The 16,769-nt window shown below is 68.0% G+C and overlaps 3 protein-coding genes across 3 annotated transcripts; all 3 read left to right on the top strand.

The window, feature by feature from the left end:
• The first annotated feature begins 231 nt into the window (after window positions 1–231).
• On the top strand, window positions 232–3,208 carry AJM1 (apical junction component 1 homolog). The gene has a single exon (XM_026490169.4). It carries the CDS (start codon window positions 281–283, stop codon window positions 3,206–3,208), a length of 2,928 nt encoding a protein of 975 aa, XP_026345954.2. The 5' UTR covers window positions 232–280.
• Window positions 3,209–5,321: 2,113 nt separating this feature from the next.
• PHPT1 (phosphohistidine phosphatase 1) lies at window positions 5,322–6,964 on the top strand. The gene is made up of 3 exons (XM_026490170.3): window positions 5,322–5,747; window positions 6,089–6,213; window positions 6,747–6,964. Exons 1-3 carry the CDS (start codon window positions 5,588–5,590, stop codon window positions 6,837–6,839), a joined length of 378 nt encoding a protein of 125 aa, XP_026345955.1. The 5' UTR covers window positions 5,322–5,587; the 3' UTR covers window positions 6,840–6,964.
• A 2,025-nt stretch (window positions 6,965–8,989) lies between these two features.
• On the top strand, window positions 8,990–16,722 carry MAMDC4 (MAM domain containing 4). The gene is made up of 28 exons (XM_044380667.3): window positions 8,990–9,161; window positions 9,232–9,405; window positions 9,484–9,609; window positions 9,802–9,932; window positions 10,016–10,100; window positions 10,263–10,388; window positions 10,496–10,630; window positions 10,706–10,794; window positions 10,879–11,052; window positions 11,384–11,468; window positions 11,544–11,723; window positions 11,819–11,947; window positions 12,080–12,211; window positions 12,305–12,426; window positions 12,514–12,625; window positions 12,774–12,890; window positions 13,024–13,158; window positions 13,278–13,414; window positions 13,482–13,701; window positions 13,771–13,908; window positions 14,021–14,139; window positions 14,224–14,314; window positions 14,484–14,630; window positions 14,807–14,941; window positions 15,049–15,176; window positions 15,272–15,380; window positions 16,166–16,344; window positions 16,489–16,722. The coding sequence occupies exons 1-28, from the start codon at window positions 8,990–8,992 to the stop codon at window positions 16,528–16,530; spliced, it is 3,669 nt and encodes a 1,222-aa protein (XP_044236602.2). The 3' UTR covers window positions 16,531–16,722.
• The last annotated feature ends 47 nt before the right edge of the window (window positions 16,723–16,769 follow it).

Consider the following 16,769-nt stretch of genomic DNA (forward strand, 5'->3'; position numbering starts at 1 on the left):
GAAAGGATGGCCTGGGGAAGGGGCAGGACCCGAGTGGCTGGACACCTGGGTTCCTCCTGCAGGTGCTTCTGACGCCGGCATGGAGCAAGTGCCTGCGGCCTCAGCCAAGGCCCGCAGCCAGGACCGCTGCGTCCACTGCGTCCCAGGTAAGGCAGGCCAGCGCAGGGGTGTCGCCAGGCCTGGGTTGCAGAGGGGCCACCCTGACCTGCATCTCCCACCAGGGCAAAAGCCCCCCAAGGCAGAGTAACCTGCAACCGCCAGCCTGGGGACCTCTTTTAAGATGACCCGCACGGACCCGCCGGACCTGTTGGTGTCGACCGTGTACCAGGACATCAAGGTGGCGGCCCCCGGGCCCGCGTCGCGGCGAGCGCCATGTGAGCGCTCCGTGGCCCCGCCTGCTGCGCCCGCGCCTTTCAACAAGCGCCACTGCCGCAGCTTCGACTACCTGGAGGCGCTGGACGGGGCGGCAATGGAGGCCCGCACAGAGCCGCCGCCCCCGGAGCCTGCGGCGCCGCGCGCCCGGCCCCGCGACGGGGAACCCCGGCGCCGCGCCCGCTCCAAGAGTGCGCCCCGCGCGCCCCCGGGCCTGGCGCCCGCTCCCGCCTCGCCGCCGGTGCTGCCGCGCCGAGGCCGGGAAGCCCAGCGGACAGCGCGGGCGGAGGCATCGCCGCACCGGGAGCCTGCGTACCCCGCGCTGCGCGCGCTCGCCAACGAGCTGCACCCCATCAAGCTGCAGCCGCAACGGGGCGGCCCCGGCCGCATGGCGCCCCTCTGCGCCACCACCGGCCGCTGCGCGCCCCCCGAGCCGCCCGCCGGGCCTGCACCGCACGTCCGCTGCCGCCTTGACATCAAGCCCGACGACTCGGTGTTGCAGCACACCGCCAGGGGCTCGCGGTCCTACGGGCCCGCGGAGACCACGCCCTGGGCCCGCGCAGCCCCCCAGTTCCACGGCCTCACAGTGCCAGGGCCTCGCCACATGGCGCTATCCCGCACCCCCACCCCCAGTGACACGTACTGCGCGGACCCCCGAGCGCTGTACTGTGATGGTCCACTGCCTGCGCCCAGGGACTGTACAGAGCGCCGAAATCTGCCCTTCACCACGCCACCAGGCCCCACACAATTCTTCTACACGGAGGAACCCGAGGGCCACCCTGGCGGCTTTCCGTCCAGCCCTGGGCCGCCCTTCGACAGCTACTACGCCAGGCCCTTCCCGCCCGAGGAGCCCCCTGTGCCCAGTCCAAGGCGCGGCAGCGTCTACTATGCTGGGGAAGTGCGCACCTTCCCAGTCCAGGAACCGCCCTCCCGTTCCTACTACGCGGAGGCCGCTCGAGCCTACGGACCGCCCTGCGGCCCCCGCTATTCTCCCGAGGAACCCCGGGCTCACCCCCCTCTCCGCCCCTTTTACACAGAGGACTTCGGACGGTACCGCGATCGCGATGCCCTGGCTCGGACTTACCCACACCCACGCGGCAGCCCCGCCTGGGGTGACTGGGGCCTGCGGCCTTACCGCACCCTGCAGGTGGTGCCTCCCCCGGACCCTGGCCCACTGCTGGCCTCTTGGCACGGCGGCACCGGCACCAGCCCGCCTCGGCTGGCTACTGACAGCCGCCACTATTCTCGCTCCTGGGACAACATCCTGGCGCCTGGGCCGCGCCGGGAGGACCCCCTGGGCCGCGGCCGCAGTTACGAGAACCTGCTGGGGCGCGAGGCACGGGAGCCGCGGGGCACATCCCCCGAAGGCCGGCGGCCACCCGTCGTCGTGAACCTGTCCACCTCGCCCAGACGCTATGCTGCGCTGTCACTGTCAGAGACGTCGCTATCAGAGAAGGGCCGCATGGGCGAGGGCCTGGGCCGCAACTGGTATGTCACGCCTGAGATCACCATCACCGACAACGACCTGCGCGCGGCGGAGCGACCGACTGCCAGGGGCTGGGAGCTGCCCGGAGGGCGACCCCGGCGGTCTCCACCCTCCGCCCCTGAAGGCCCCACTGGTGGCCGCCAGCGCAGCCTCGAGCAACTGGACGAGCTCATCACCGACCTGGTCATCGACTCTCGGCCCGCGGCCGGCCAAGCCCCTGAGCCCGCGGCCGACGGCCTGGGACGCCAGCTTCGCCGCCTGCTGGACTCTCGGCCCGCGGGCCCCGGGGCACCCGCGCTGGCGCCGCGCTCGCCACCCGCGTCGGCCGGCAGCGCGGAGGAGCCCGCGGCCCCGGGGCAGGCGGCCGATGCGTCCCCGGAGCCCAGCGCCGACGAGGACGACCTGATGACGTGCTCCAACGCGCGCTGCCGGCGCACCGAGACCATGTTCAACGCCTGCCTCTACTTCAAGTCCTGCCACAGCTGCTACACCTACTACTGCTCCCGCCTGTGCCGCCGCGAAGACTGGGACTCGCACAAGGCGCGCTGCGTGTACGGCCGCGTGGGCAGCGTGTGCCGCCACGTGCTCCAGTTCTGCCGGGACAGCGGCCCTGTGCACCGCGCCTTCTCGCGCATCGCGCGTGTCGGCTTCTTGTCGCGCGGTCGTGGCGTGCTCTTCCTGGGCTTCCCGAGTCCGGGCTCTGCAGACAACTTCCTGCGCTTCGGCCTCGAGGGGCTGCTGCTGTCGCCCACCTACCTGTCTCTGCGCGAGCTGGCGACGCACGCGGCGCCCCTGGGCAGCTATGCGCGCGAGCTGGCGGCCGCCGGGCGCCTCTACGAGCCGGCCGAGTGCTTCTTGCTCAGTGTGTCGGTGGCCGTGGGCCCCGGCGCCACGCCCCCCGGTGCCTCCGCCAGGCCCGCGCCCGCGCCGCGCAGCCCCGGGCCCACAGTACGCAAGTTCGCCAAGGTGGCGCTGGCGGCCGGCAGCCCGGCGCGTCCGCCCCCGGCTCGGGGTCGCGAGCCCGACATGGAGACGCTGATCCTGACTCCGCCGCCCGGCACGGCGGGCCTGGACCAGGAGGGCGAAGCAGGCCGGCGCGCGCGCGAGGTGGCCTTCATTCACATCCAGCGCGAGCTGCGGCTGCGCGGCGTCTTCCTGCGCCACGAGTTCCCGCGCGTCTACGAACAGCTCTGCGAGTTCGTCGAGGCCAACCGGCGCTTCACACCCACCACCATCTACCCCACGGACCGGCGCACCGGCCGCCCTTTCATGTGCATGATCATGGCTGCCTCCGAGCCACGCGCGCTAGACTGGGTGGCCAGCGCCAACCTGCTGGACGACATCATGTGAGCCGCAGGGGTCGCACCCGGGCTCCGCCCAGCCCGCTCAGAGCCCGCCCACCCCCGACCCCGCCCAGTCCACATAGGGCCCACCCCCGAGCTGCACCCTGTCTACTTAGACACCGACGGCCCAGTCCACCCAAGGCCCACCCCGAGCCCCACACAGCCCTCCCAGGGCCCGCGCAGTCAACCTAGCGCCTGCCCCCGACCTCTGCCTGCCTACCCACACCTCGCCCAGGCCACCGGGAGCCCCGCCCAGCCCTTCAGGCCCGGCCGTGCTCCTCCCCCCAGTCTTCCACCAGTTCGCCACAAGCTCCGCCCAGACCCCTACCCTTTGGATTTCACAGGCCCCGCCTTTCTCTCCCCCTCCCCCTCCCCCAGCTAGCCTGGGGCCTCCCGGGAGGCCGGTCCTCGGCTCCTTGGTGCTCCCCGCTGGGAGGCGGGGTGGGCCTGAGGACCGCTCGGCCCTGCCTTCAAGAGGACGGGTCACCACTGCAGACCCCAGCTCAAATACCCGGTCAGCCCATTTCCTGACGTCCACCAGGCTTCCCTGGAACCTCCCCAACCCTGGTTCGCCCTCTTCCAGGAGCCCGGGTTCACCAAAGCCTAGCCCCGTCCTTTAAAATGCCCCCACCCGTTTTCTGTGGTTCGGGGTGCGTACTGCTCAGAGGCCGTTCCTCTGTGGAGGTCACCCTGACTAGTCCCGGTGTGTTCGTGTCCCGAGCAGACAAGGCTGATGGGGCCGCTGGCTCAAGCCCCGGCTAGAGAGAGCACAGCTGGACCTCCAGCCCGCACATTGGCGGCACTGCCCGCCCTCCGGCCGCCCTGATATGGGCCCTGCAGGAGGGTCTGGTGCAAGCAGCAATGGAGGGGTACTTGGAGGTCTTCGGGCATGGCGCAAGACACCCAGACAGAGGAGGGGGGACCTGGGAGGGGGAAAGAGGACGTGGGTGGGGACGCTGGCAGGATTCAGCCCAGAGCTGAATCCTGGCAGGCGTGAGTCGGGCGGTCTGCCCAACACCGACAGGAGGCCGTCAGGTGGATGCCAGGGCAGAGTGGGAGGAGGGAAGAAGATGCATAGGATGGATGAATGGGAGGGGCCGTAGAGGCGGTTCAGAAGGGGTTCCTACCCGCTAACGTAGGCAGGACACAAAAGACTGGACGTTCCCAGTTGGGAGCGGGTGCCACAGCAAGCTAGTTGAGCGAGGCGGGGTCCACTGGAGGGGTGGGGGTGTGCCCACGCAAACGGCCCCGCGCGCTTGCTCTGGCCTTGCCCTATGCTGTGGGCTAGAGACACGAGGCTGGCGGCCGGGCTTCGGTCCCGGGAGCGCAGACTCATTGGTCCACCACCCGAGCTGCATCAGGGCGCGTGACCGTGACAGGGCACTAGACCGGGCTTCTGGAGCTCCCAGCCCTCCCCATCGCGGCCAGGAGAGGACATCAATTGAATTGCGAACGTCCCCCACACCTCTATTCCCGGCTCTCTCCTCCGCCCCGTGCACTCCCGCCCATCCCCCCATCGCCTGCGCGCCCGCCCCGGCCTAGCGCGTTTGCACTGGCCACGCGCCCCGCTCGCCCCACCCGCCTTCGCGGCCTCCCAAGTCCAGCCGCCGCGCTCCCTGCCCCCGGGCCTCAGCTTTCCGCCCAACGCCTGAGGGCTGGCTGACCAGGAATGACCCTGGACCGGGATTATTTCCAGGGGGCGAACGCTTTCGAACCAAGTAAAACAGAACTTAAATGTAGACATTGCTTCCTCTTTGGGGATGGGGGGCTGTGGGTGAGACTGGGAGGGAGGCCCTCGGACCGGCCGGGCAGGTGAGGGAGGGAACGGAAGAGGGCCTTGGGATGCTGTGGGGAACAGGGAGTAGGGCTTTGGGACGCGGTGGGAGGGCGGAGAGGGGGCCCTGGGACGCGGTGGGAGGACGTCGAGGGAGGACCTGGGACCCGGTAGGAGGACGAGGAGGAGGCCTTGGGACATGGGGGCGGGGGGACGAGGAGGAGAGATGAGGACCGGCGCGTGTCCCCTGGGCCTCACGGGCCGCCGAACCCGCTCTAAAGGAGCCCGCCACCGTGTCCGCTGCCCACTCCGCCTCCAAGACCCCGCTCAAAAGGAACTGCTCTGTTAGCTGGCTTTAATCACCACGCGCTCCCGTTCCCTGTTCCCCTTTAAAGGGGACCTGCGTGGCCTCAGGGTTGCAAGGAGCTAGATTGCCATTGGCCAGTCCGTGCTGCAGGTGGACGGCACCATTGGTTGAGGCGCTGGGCTCGAGCAGCATGCCCCCGCGCCATTGGCCCCGGACTCCCAGAGCCCGCCTCCCGCACGGCTGCTTCAGCCCGGGATCCTGGGGGAAGGGCCGCGGTCTGCAGGGGCGGGCGGGCTGTGGGGAACATGGCGGCGGCGGACCTCGCCCAGATCGCAGATGTGGACATCGATCCCGACGGGGTCTTCAAGTACGTGCTGATTCGAGTTCATTCGGCACCGCCCTCAGAGGCCCCGGCTGGGGAGAGCAAGGAGATCGTGCGCGGCTACAAGTGGGCCGAGTACCACGGTGAGGGCGGAGCCGGAGGGCGTTTTCGGGGCGGGGGCGCGGTCAGTCTGCCCTGGGGGCGGGGCCAGCCGGCTCTGGGGTGGGGCTGAGCGCCAGGGGCGGGCTGAGGGGCGTGGCGAGAGACGATCCTGTACCTGGTCTGATTCTGGGCTGGCTCAGGGGAGTGAGGGTCCTGGAGAGCTAGGGGCTGCCATGCCCGACCCCTCCCTCCTAGTCCCAGCGCTCTTGCCCGGGTGCACGCCTTCCTCCCTTTCCCGGCGTCCCAGCCTGGAGGGGCTCCTTTCCTGGGGAAGCTGGAGCTCGAGGGCCATGGCCGGTGCTGAGCTGCCTTCCCTGTGCAGCTGACATCTATGACAAGGTGTCGGACGAGATGCAGAAGAAGGGCTACAGCTGCGAGTGCCTGGGAGGCGGGCGCATCTCCCACCAGAGCCAGGACAAGAAGATCCACGTGTATGGCTACTCCATGGTGAGCCCGCAGCTGGGTGGGGGGCTGAGAAACCAGCTCTCACGAGCGCTCACTGCCCTGCACCCAGAGGCCTGCAGTGCTGGGGGTTCTCTGGGCTGTCTCAGCTGCAGACCCCGCCCTCCAGTGGCTTACCCATTTCCCACGTGGGGTGGGAGGGAGGTCCCTGCCTGCCCCTCAGCCACAGGGGGCCTGGTCCTGTTCCTACACGAGGCCTGACGGGGCCATCACTGTCGTCCAGCTCTTGGATGGGGTCAGTTTTGGGGTGAAGCCCAGAGGCCCCTCCCTCTTCTCCAAGCCACAGTGGTTACCCCATCTGTCTTGGCACCTGAGATAGCCCTTTAGCCCCGGGGCCCACCCTCAAGGACTGCTCACGTTGACAGCCACCTTTCTCCAGGGGAGCTCCCTGGAGCCGTCAGGGAGGGATGGCCGTGTTCGGCTCCCCCCAGGGGCCCCTCCCAAGCCAGCTCCTGGGTGTTGCTGCGGATGGACACCCAGAGCCAGGGCAGGGCTGTAAGATTGGCTTCTCTCCTCAGGGTTATGGTCGTGCCCAACACTCCATCTCCACCGACAAGATCAAAGCCATGTACCCTGACTATGAGGTCACCTGGGCCGATGACGGCTACTGAGGCCTGCCCAAGGGGCCAGCTGTACCCTCTGGCCAGGAGTCAGAGACCGACGCCAGCCTGGCCCAAGCGCCACAGTTTACCTCACCCACAGGAATTAAAAATGTTATCTCCCCTGCTGTTCCCCAGATGCTGTGTGTCTTGATTTTTCTGTTTCCTGGTCACCCCTGGGGACCCCTGACTAGAGGGGGTGGGTGGCAGAGAGCCGGAGGTGGCCCTGGACACAGCAGGGCCCCTGCTGCTGCCCCTACCCGGCTCCATATCTGGGGGCCCCAGGGAGTGGCAGTGCACACTCAGCCCTTTGTGGTCTGATAAGGGGGCCCCTGCTCTGCTGCCCCCGTTTATGACCTGATTGCTCCTTCATGTGGCTCCTGTGTCCAAGGACATCTGGGAGGAAACTCTTTGAGCCCTTGCGCAAGGAAGTAGCACCAGGTCCCTCGGGGCCGGCTGACATCAGTTTCCCCTCGTGATCTGCCATTGGAGGTCACACGTGATGTGACCCAGGACCCTTTCCAAGACCAGGTCCCATGGCACCTGCCCTGCACCCACAGGCTCCTGCTCAAAGTAAATGGGTGGCGCTTCAGACTCGGAACTGGGAGCCCCCTCCCAGGATCTCCGCCCCTCCTCCCCTCCTCCCAGCACAGGGCTTTGGTGAGTGGATGTGGTATGGGGGAGGGGAGAGCCAGACACAGCTGAGCGCAGCCATCCCGGTGGCTCCCCGTGAGCATGGTGCCATCCCATGGGTGAGCTCACCGGGCCTCACGGCCGCCGCTCCAGACAGGCGCTGTTGTGACCACATGTCACCTACAAGGAGACAGGTCCGGTAAGACACGCTCCAGAGGTCCCACTGTGCTCAGTGGCAGCCAGACGCTGGGGTCTGTCCTGGCGGCACCCAGCCACGCTGCCTGGAACAGTTGGATAAACGGTTGTGGTTTACTGCGAATAAGCCAGCAGGAAGACACGGACTGAGTTAGGGAGAAGGATGAAGTCCCTGGTTGCTTGGGGCAGGGGCTGGGGGCATAGTTCCCACACGCTGACTCCTGCTCCGAGCGCTGGGAGACCGCAAAGCCTGAGCAGGGTCAGCGACGTGCCGCAGCCCGTGCCACTGTGGCGCTTCCCCTGGCCGGGCCTCCACCAGGCAGGGCTGGGCAGTGGTGGGCATAACGACTGCGGCCTGACCTTTGGTCTGAAGGAGCCGGGCAGGTGGGAGCCCCGACTGGGCCAGGGGCCCCTCTCCTGTACACTTTTACGGCCGGATATTCCTCCTCATCACCACGGGGTGGGGCCTGCTGACAGGCCACAGGCACAGAAGGGGCCAAGTCCCCACTCTCCAGTTGGAGCAGAGTCAGTCTGTGGGGCCACAGGCAGATAACTGGGCAAAATAGCCCCAGGCCGCCCAGCGTGCACACTCTCCGTTCCCCCTGGCCCAACCATGCCTCTGCCAGGCCACCTCCTCCCTGCTCTGGTCCTGCTCCTGGGTGAGTTGTCGGATTTGGCTGCTGAAGCAGGGCCAGCCATGGGCACAGGTGCTGGGGAGGGGGGTGCAAGGTGAACTTGGGGGCGGGGAGTGGGCAGGACAAGCCGTTGAGGAAGGGGCAAGAATTATGCTTCCTCTGGCCCCAAGGTCCACAGGTCCCAAGGCAAGACCCTAGTCCACCACTCTTAGACCAAATGGAGCTTGAGGAGGGGGCAGGGGCACCCTCCTGCAACCCCCTCCAGTTCCTTGTCTGGCTCCGGCTCCCCTCCTCGGGGGCTGTCCCACGGTGGGGGCCCTTGGTCCCATGCTCACATACCCCCACCATCCCGCCATGCAACCACCCTCTCCCAGGCCAGATGTACTCAGCCTGGCCCTGACTGGGAGCCCTGGGTGGCAGGACCCAAAACCCCCACGTAGGGGCGCCTGGGTGGCACAGCGGTTAAGCGTCTGCCTTCGGCTCAGGGCGTGATCCCGGCGTTATGGGATCGAGCCCCACATCAGGCTCTTCTGCTATGACCCTGCTTCTTCCTCTCCCACTCCCCCTGCTTGTGTTCCCTCTCTCGCTGGCTGTCTCTATCTCTGTCGAATAAATAAATAAAATCTTTAAAAAAAAAACAAAAAAAAAAAACCTCACGTGACCTCTTGGCCCCGGGCCCCAAAGCAGGTGAACAACGTCATGGGTTGCCTGGGATTGGGGGGTCACCTTGCCTCCAGCCACCTGACTGTCTCTCTGCTAGCAGCTGGGCCCCCAGGCTGGGCCTGGGTCCCCAACAACTGCAGGGCCCCTCGCGAGGCCACATGCAACTTCGTGTGTGACTGCCCAGGCTGCTCCGACGAGACCCAGTGTGGTAAGCTGGGGCCAGGCAGGGTCAGGCAGGCCTGCCCTCTGCAGGCAGCCGCTGACCTCCCGCTCTCCAGGTTACCACGGAGCCTCGCCCACCCCGGGTGCCCCCTTCTCCTGTGACTTCGAGCAGGACTCCTGTGGCTGGCAGGACACCAGCACCTCAGGCTGCAGCTGGCTCCGAGACCGGGCAGGAGCCACACTGGAGGCCCTGGGGCCGCGCGCAGACCACACTCTCGGCACGGACCTCGGTGAGGCCTGGGCGGGTCTCCATGGTGCCCCCTCCCCTTTACTTCCAGCCCCACGTGCTAACCTCTCTGCTGGGCCAGGCTGGTACATGGCTGTTGGCACCCACCGGGGGAAAGAGGCCTCCACCGCAGCCCTGCGCTCCCCCGTCCTGCACAACGCAGACCCCACCTGTGAGCTGAGGCTCTGGTACCATGCGGCCTCCGGAGGTGGGTGCCCAGGACCCCACTGCTGGGGTGGGGTGTCCTGAGGGGAGTGACCTGGAAAGGAAGGAGGGCTGCTGCAGAGCCGAGGAGGACACCCCATAGGAGGGACAAGTGTCCTAGGGCAGGGCACAGCCAGCAGGCTGGGGGAAGCACTGGGGCCTGAGCCGCCCCGGGACCCCCCACCCCCCGTTCCAGATGTGGCTGAGCTGCGGCTAGAGCTGACCCACAGGGCCGAGACCTTGACCCTGTGGCAGAACTCCGGGCCCTGGGGCCCAGGCTGGCAGGAGCTGGTGGTGGCCACTGGCCGTATCCAGGACGACTTCCGGGTGAGCTGGGGTGGTCTAGGGGCTGGGGGCAGCAGGGAGGGTCTGAGGCCAGACTTATGTCCTAAGGACCCCACTCTTTTCAGGTGACCTTCTCTGCCACTCGAAATGCCACCCACAGGGGCACTGTGGCCTTGGACGACGTGGTCTTCTGGGGCTGTGGCCTGCCCAGTAAGGGCCCCCTGCCCTGGACCCACACCTGGGGGGGGCGGTGGGTTAGCAGGAGCCCCTCACCCGCTCACTCCCAGCTCAGCCGGTCTTGAGCCTCTCCCCCAGCTGCGCGACCCCCAGGGTTTGGGGTCACGGTGATGGGCTGCCCCTCCCCCATCTCAGCTCCCCAGGCACACTGCCCCCTGGGGCATCACCATTGCCAGAACATGGCCTGCGTGGAGCCCCACCAGCTATGCGACGGAGAGGACGACTGTGGGGACGGCTCTGACGAGGACGCACCCGCCTGCCGTGAGCTGGAGGGGCTGCTGCAGACCATCCAGAGAACGTGGTGGGGCGGGGGGCGGGCGGAGGGGAGGCCCAGCTGGCAGCCTGAGCGCCCTCCCCCCACCCCGCAGGTCACCACACGGTCACGGACTTTGAGACGGGCCTGGGCCTGTGGAACCACTCGGAGGGCTGGGCCCGGAACCACAGCGCTGGCACCAGGCCCCCAGCCTGGCCGCGCCGCGACCACAGCCGGAACAGCGCGCAGGGTGAGGCCCGCCGGGGACCGCCAGTCCACACCCACCACAGCGTGGCCAGCCTGGCCCACACCTGTCTCTCCCCAGGCTCCTTCCTGGTCTCCATGGCCGAGCCCAGCGCCCCCGCCGTCCTCTCCAGCCCTGAGTTCCAAGCCTCGGGCACCCGCAACTGCTCGGTGAGGCAGATGGGGGACACAGGGTGGCCCGTCCTGGGGGCCCAGGCTCGCAGGTCTCCCTGACCTTCCTCGGCTTCTTCTCAGCTGGTCTTCTACCACTACCTGCATGGGTCCGAGGACGGCTACCTCCAGCTGTTCCTGCAGACTCAGAGCCCAGGCTCGCCCCAGGGCCCCGTCCTGCTGCGCAGGCGCCACGGGGACCTGGGGGCTGCCTGGGTCCGAGACCGGGTCGACATCCAGAGCGAGCACCCCTTCCGGGTGAGGCCGGAGAGAGCAGGGGCCAGGGGGTGGGCAAGTGGGAGGTGCGAAGGGCCCCGCAGGTGGGGCAGGGGAGCTCAGGGTGCTGGCCCTGGGTCCCTCCGGGCCACTTCGGCAGGAAGCTGGCTTGCTTGTTGTTCAGCTCCGGGAGGAGGCCCAGGGAAGGAGCGGGCACTTTCACAGCCCCTCTTGCAGAGCCGTGCGGGGGTGGGGTGACCGGAGAGGGTGTCCAGTGACATGGAAAGTACAAGGCAGGGAGAGGGCTGGAAGGAGCTGACCTGGGGAGGATAGAGGGGTGCCGGGGCACGTCCTGAGCCCCCTGTGCCCGCAGATCCTGCTCACTGGGCACACAGGCCCAGGTGGCGTCGTGAGCCTGGATGACCTCATCCTGTCGGACCACTGCCAGCCAGTTCCAGGTGGGCCCGCCGAGCCCCTCCCTCCCCAGGACAAGCACCACCTCTGCCTGCCTGACCCCTGTTCTGCCCCCACAGAAGTGTCCAGCCCACCTCCTGGGCTCTGGGCCCCAGCCCCCTGGACCCAGCTGTCCGGCCTGCTGCCCCAGGACTTCTGCGAGCCAGGACATCTTTCCTGTGGGGACCTGTGTGTCCCCCCAGAGCAGCTCTGCGACTTTCAGCAACAGTGCGAGGGGGGCGAGGATGAGCGGGATTGTGGTGAGGGGCGGCTGCAGCCGGTGGGGGGGTGGGGGGGCTCTTCCTGTTCACCCCACCCCCACCCCCGGTGCACTCAGCGCCCACGGCTGTTGCAGGCACCACGGACTTCGAGCCCCCCGCAGCCGGGGGCTGGGAAGATGCCAGCGTGGGGCGGCTGCAGTGGGGGCGTCTCCAGGCCCAAGAGAGCGGAGGCCCTGGCACAGAGGCTGGCAGGGCTGCTGCTGGTGAGGCCCGAGGACCCCTGCCCGTGAACTGTGCCCCAGCGGGGTCCTTGCTCGCCTCTTCCCACTAGGGAAGGTGTCCGAGTTGGGGGTCCCTGGCAGGAACTGGCTCTAAGAGGCCTTGCTCTTCCGCAGGGCACTTCCTGTCCTTGCAGAGGGCCTGGGGACAGCTGGCAGCAGAGGCCCGGGTCCTCACTCCTCCCCTGGGCCCCTCAGGCCCCCGCTGTGAGCTCCGCATGGCTTACTATTTCCACAGTGACCCCCAAGGTACCGCCCCGAGGCTGACGAGAGCGCCCCCAATGCACCCCGCGGGAGGGTGGGGGGGCGGGCCAGGCGGACCCACGTGACCCCTTCGGCCAGGCTTCCTGGCACTGGCTGTGGTGGAGGGCAGCAGCCGTGAGCTGGTGTGGCAGGCCCCGAGCAGCAGCAAGGGCTGGAAGGTGGACACGGTCCTTCTTGGGGCGCGCCGCCGGCCTTTCCGGGTGAGGAGGGCAGTGGGGGGGTGGGGGGCAGGGGGTTCACCGCGCCAGCCTTGACTTAATAGCCCCTTCCCTGTGCTCCTTATGAAGCTGGAGTTTGTTGGCCTGGTGGACTTGGATGGCCCTGGCCAGCAGGGCGCTGGCGTGGATGACGTGACCTTGAAGGATTGCAGCCCCGTGACAACCACTGACAAAGACTCAGGTCCCAGTCCCTACTGCACGGAGGGGCCTCCCACCCGGACCACCTAGAGGGACCCCTGGGAGCCCCCACCCCAGAGAACAAGTCTCCTGCCCTCGCAGGACACAAGAGGGGCATGGCGGTGCTGACCCCACCACCGCCCCGCCCTTAGAGGTCTCCTGTAACTTTGAGCGGGATACTTGCGGCTGGCACACCGGCCACCTCACAGATGCTCACTGGCGCCGAATCCAGAGCCGTGGTCCTGGGTACGACCACACCACGGGCCAAGGTAGGGTGGGAGCACCGAAGCCTGGGGAGCAGCTCGCAAACTCGGGGTGGGGGTGGAGAGGAGCACGCCCGTAGCAGGCCAAGCCCCTCCCGGGCTGGCATCTCTGCAGCTCAGCCCTGTGTCCCCACGGCAGGCTACTTCTTACTCCTGGACCCCACGGACCCCCCGGCCCGGGGCCCCGGGGCCCACCTGCTCACCCAGCCCCAGGCGCCAGCAGCCCCTCAGGAGTGTCTCTCCTTCTGGTACCACCTCCACGGGCCCCAGATCGGTGAGTGACCCTGGTGCTGGGCGGGGGCTCCCCAGTCTGTCTCTCCAGAGCCCCCGAGGAGAGGTGGGAAGCCACCAGGAGTGGGGCTCTGGTCCCCTCCTACCCTCCCCTGCGTCTAGGGACACTGCGCCTGGCAGTGAGGCGGGAAGGAGAGGCAGAAACGCTCCTGTGGTCGCGGACCGGCACCCACGGCAACCGCTGGCACGAGGCCTGGGCCACCCTGCACCACCAGCTGGGCTCTGGCACCAAGTACCAAGTGAGGCCCCACGCCTGGGGGGCGGGGGCGGGCAAGGCCCCCAGCTGCTGACACCCTCTGCCCCCAGCTGCTGTTCGAGGGCCTCCGGGACGGCTACCACGGCACCATGGCGCTGGACGACGTGGCCGTGCGGCCTGGGCCCTGCTGGGCCCCCAGGCGGTGCTCCTTTGAGGACTCGGACTGTGGCTTCTCCAGCGGGGGCCAAGGCCTCTGGACACGCCAGGCCAATGCCACGGGCCACACCTCCTGGGGCCCCCGCACTGACCACACCACAGAGACGGCCCAGGGTATGCGACAGGGGTGAAGAGTGGGGGGGCAGGGGGAGTCAGATGCAGGCTGACATTGGCACCTCCCAGGGCACTACATGGTGGTGGACACGAGCCCACAGGCCCTGCCCCGTGGCCACGTGGCCTCCCTGACCTCAGAGGAGCACCGGCCTCTGGCCCAGCCTGCCTGCCTGACCTTCTGGTACCACCTGAGCCTCAGAAACCCAGGTGAGGGGCCGCAGGGTCCCCACAGGCCCCCGTGCCCAGGCTGCCTGGGAGCCCCCGAGCGGCCATTCCTCCCCCGCGGCTGCTGACCGAGGCTGGCCACGTGGTGTGGCAGGCACCCTGCAGGTCCACGTGGAGGAGGCCGGGAGGCGTCAGGTGCTCAGCATCAGTGCCCACGGAGGGTTTGCCTGGCGCCTGGGCAGTGTGGACGTGCAGGCCGAGAGGGCCTGGCGGGTGAGTGGGGGCGGCGGGCGGCCTGCGCACCTTCGAGGGCTGTCCAGACCGTGCGCGAGGCGACCCTGCCCTGTGCCTGCACAGGTGGTGTTTGAGGCGGTAGCCGCCGGTGTGGAGCACTCCTACGTGGCGCTGGACGACCTGCTGCTCCAGGACGGGCCCTGCCCTCAGCCAGGTGGGAGCCCCCGGCCTGGCCCCGGCACCTGCTATGATTCATGGCCGCTACCAGCTCCGAGCCGACCCCAAGCTGCCTGGCCCGGCCCCTGGCCCCGGCAATGGGGATGCCCCCGGAATAGAGAGGGGGCATGGGGGCAGCCCTGCTCACCTGCCCAGGTCTCTTGCAGGTTCCTGTGACTTTGAGGCTGGCCTGTGTGGCTGGAGCCATCTGCCCTGGCCCAGCCTGGGGGGGTATAGCTGGGACTGGAGCAGTGGAGCCACACCTTCCCGCTACCCCCAGCCCCCTGTGGACCACACTCTGGGCACAGAAACAGGTGGGTCTGAGCTGGGGAAGGGGCCCCAGAGCCACACACACCCAGGGTCACACACCCCACCCCAACCCCCGCCAACCAGCCCAGTCTATCCAGGCTCCCATCACAGTCAAAGGTCACAGGTTGGTGAGGTCAACTCCATTCAGTTCGTCTGGAGCCCGGCCCTCTCTCATTTCTAGGCCACTTCGTTCTCTTTGAAACCGGCGTGCTGGGCCCAGGGGGCCGGGCAGCCTGGCTGCGTAGCCAGCCTCTGCCTGCCACCAAGGCCTCCTGCCTCCACTTCTGGTACCATGTGGGCTTTCCAGAGCACTTCTGTGAGTGGGGCCGGCCCACAGCGCCTGGGTGGTGGAAGGAGCCGGGGCCGGGGGCAGCCCCGCCACACGGGCTTGGGGCCCTGACGTGCCCCGGCCCCTACTCGCAGACAAGGGTGAGCTGAGGGTGCTCCTGAACAGTGAGCGGGGCCAGCTGACTGTGTGGAGCACGGGCGGGCACCTGCGGCACCAGTGGCTGGAAGGCCAGGTGGAGGTGGCCAGTGCCGAGGAGTTCCAGGTAAGGCCCGACGGACGGGCCAGAGCCTGGAGATCCCAGAGGCCTCAGGTGGGACCGTCCTCCGGCCCATGCAACCCCTTCTCCCTCCTGGTCAGATCGTGTTCGAAGCCACTCTGAGCGGCCAGCCAGCCCTGGGGCCCATCGCCCTGGACGACGTGGAGTATCTGGCCGGGCAGCACTGCCGGCGGCCCGCATCCAGCCAGGGTGAGCCCTGCCCGGTCAGCCAACCCTGCTCCAGCTCTGGGGCTCCAGCGGGCTCAGCAGCACACGGCCCACACGGCTGCCAGTGGCCCTGCTTCTGGCCCGAGAGGCCAGGACAGTCACCGAGGCTGGGCCCTGCACCGTCCTCTCCCTCCCCTTCTTCTTCTTCTTTAAGATTTATTGATTTACTGAGAGAGAGAACGTGCTCGTGCAAGAGCAGGCACGTGGGGGGAGGGGCAAAAGGTGAGAATCTTTCAAGCTGACTCCCTGCTGAGCGAGGAGCCAGATCCTGCGCTCAATCCCATGACCCCAAGATCATGACCTGAGCTGTAATAAAAAATCGGACGCTTAACCGACAGAGCCACCCAAGCACCTGTCTCCTCCCCTTCTGGGCTGGGCTACCCCCCCCCCCCCCCGCCCCGTCCTTGGTCCCTCGGGAGCCAAGCCAGCTCTGCATCCTTTTCTGGCCAGCATGCTGTCACTCCCCGGGGTGGGGGGGGGGCCAGACCCTGGAGGAGGTGCCTGGTCAGGCCAGAGACCACCACCAGCCTGCTTGTGGAGCCCCTGCTGGTGGCTGTTTCTTCAGGACAAAGGGGCGGGTCTGAAAAACAGCAGCTGCCTGCCAGGTCCCCAGCCTCAGTCTGGCGTCCTGTGCTGGCACGGCTGGCACCCCCCCATTCAGCCTGCTGGGGCCTCAAGGATGGGCCATCCTATGTGTCCTCAGCCATCGGGGTAGGGCTGACGGACAGGGCTCGAGTCCTGGGACTCACATGCTCCTTGGCCCACAGGGGACACGGCACTGGCCACATCAGTGCCAACTGTGGTCGGCAGCGCCCTCCTCGCCCTCATCCTCCTGGTGCTGCTTGGACTCCTGGGATGGCGCTGGTTGCAGAAGAAGGGTGGCTGCCCCTCCCGGGGCGAGACGACAGCCGTGGCCCCGGGCTTCGACAACATTGTCTTCAATGCGGTAGGAACCCCTGGGTGGGGCCAGGCGGGCAGGGGGGACTGTGAAGAACCCCTCCTGGCCCGCCCTGCACGGCCGGGGCGGGCTGTCTGCATGCATGGCCGCCTCCGTCACCCACCACTCAGAAGTTCCCCTCTTTCTACCTAGGATTGTGTCACCCTGCCGGCTTCGCTCACTGACCACCAGTAGATGACCCAGAGACTGACTCCCCACCCGTCAGCCCCCACCCGTCAGCCCCAGCCCGGGGAGTAACGTCTGCCCCTCCTCCAGGATGCACTGGGCCCCCGTGCGGTCACCCTGCAGAGACTGCCACGCACATGCCTTGGGATGGTCCTCACCCCAACAATAAATGCCCTGGCCTGGGAGGGTGGCCCCCACGTACTGGCTGGGGTCCGTGCATCCTGTCCTGTCAGCAGGAAGGTGGGCTC

This window comes from Ursus arctos, unplaced genomic scaffold (genome assembly GCF_023065955.2).
Source record: "Ursus arctos isolate Adak ecotype North America unplaced genomic scaffold, UrsArc2.0 scaffold_18, whole genome shotgun sequence".
Lineage (NCBI taxonomy): Eukaryota > Metazoa > Chordata > Mammalia > Carnivora > Ursidae > Ursus > Ursus arctos.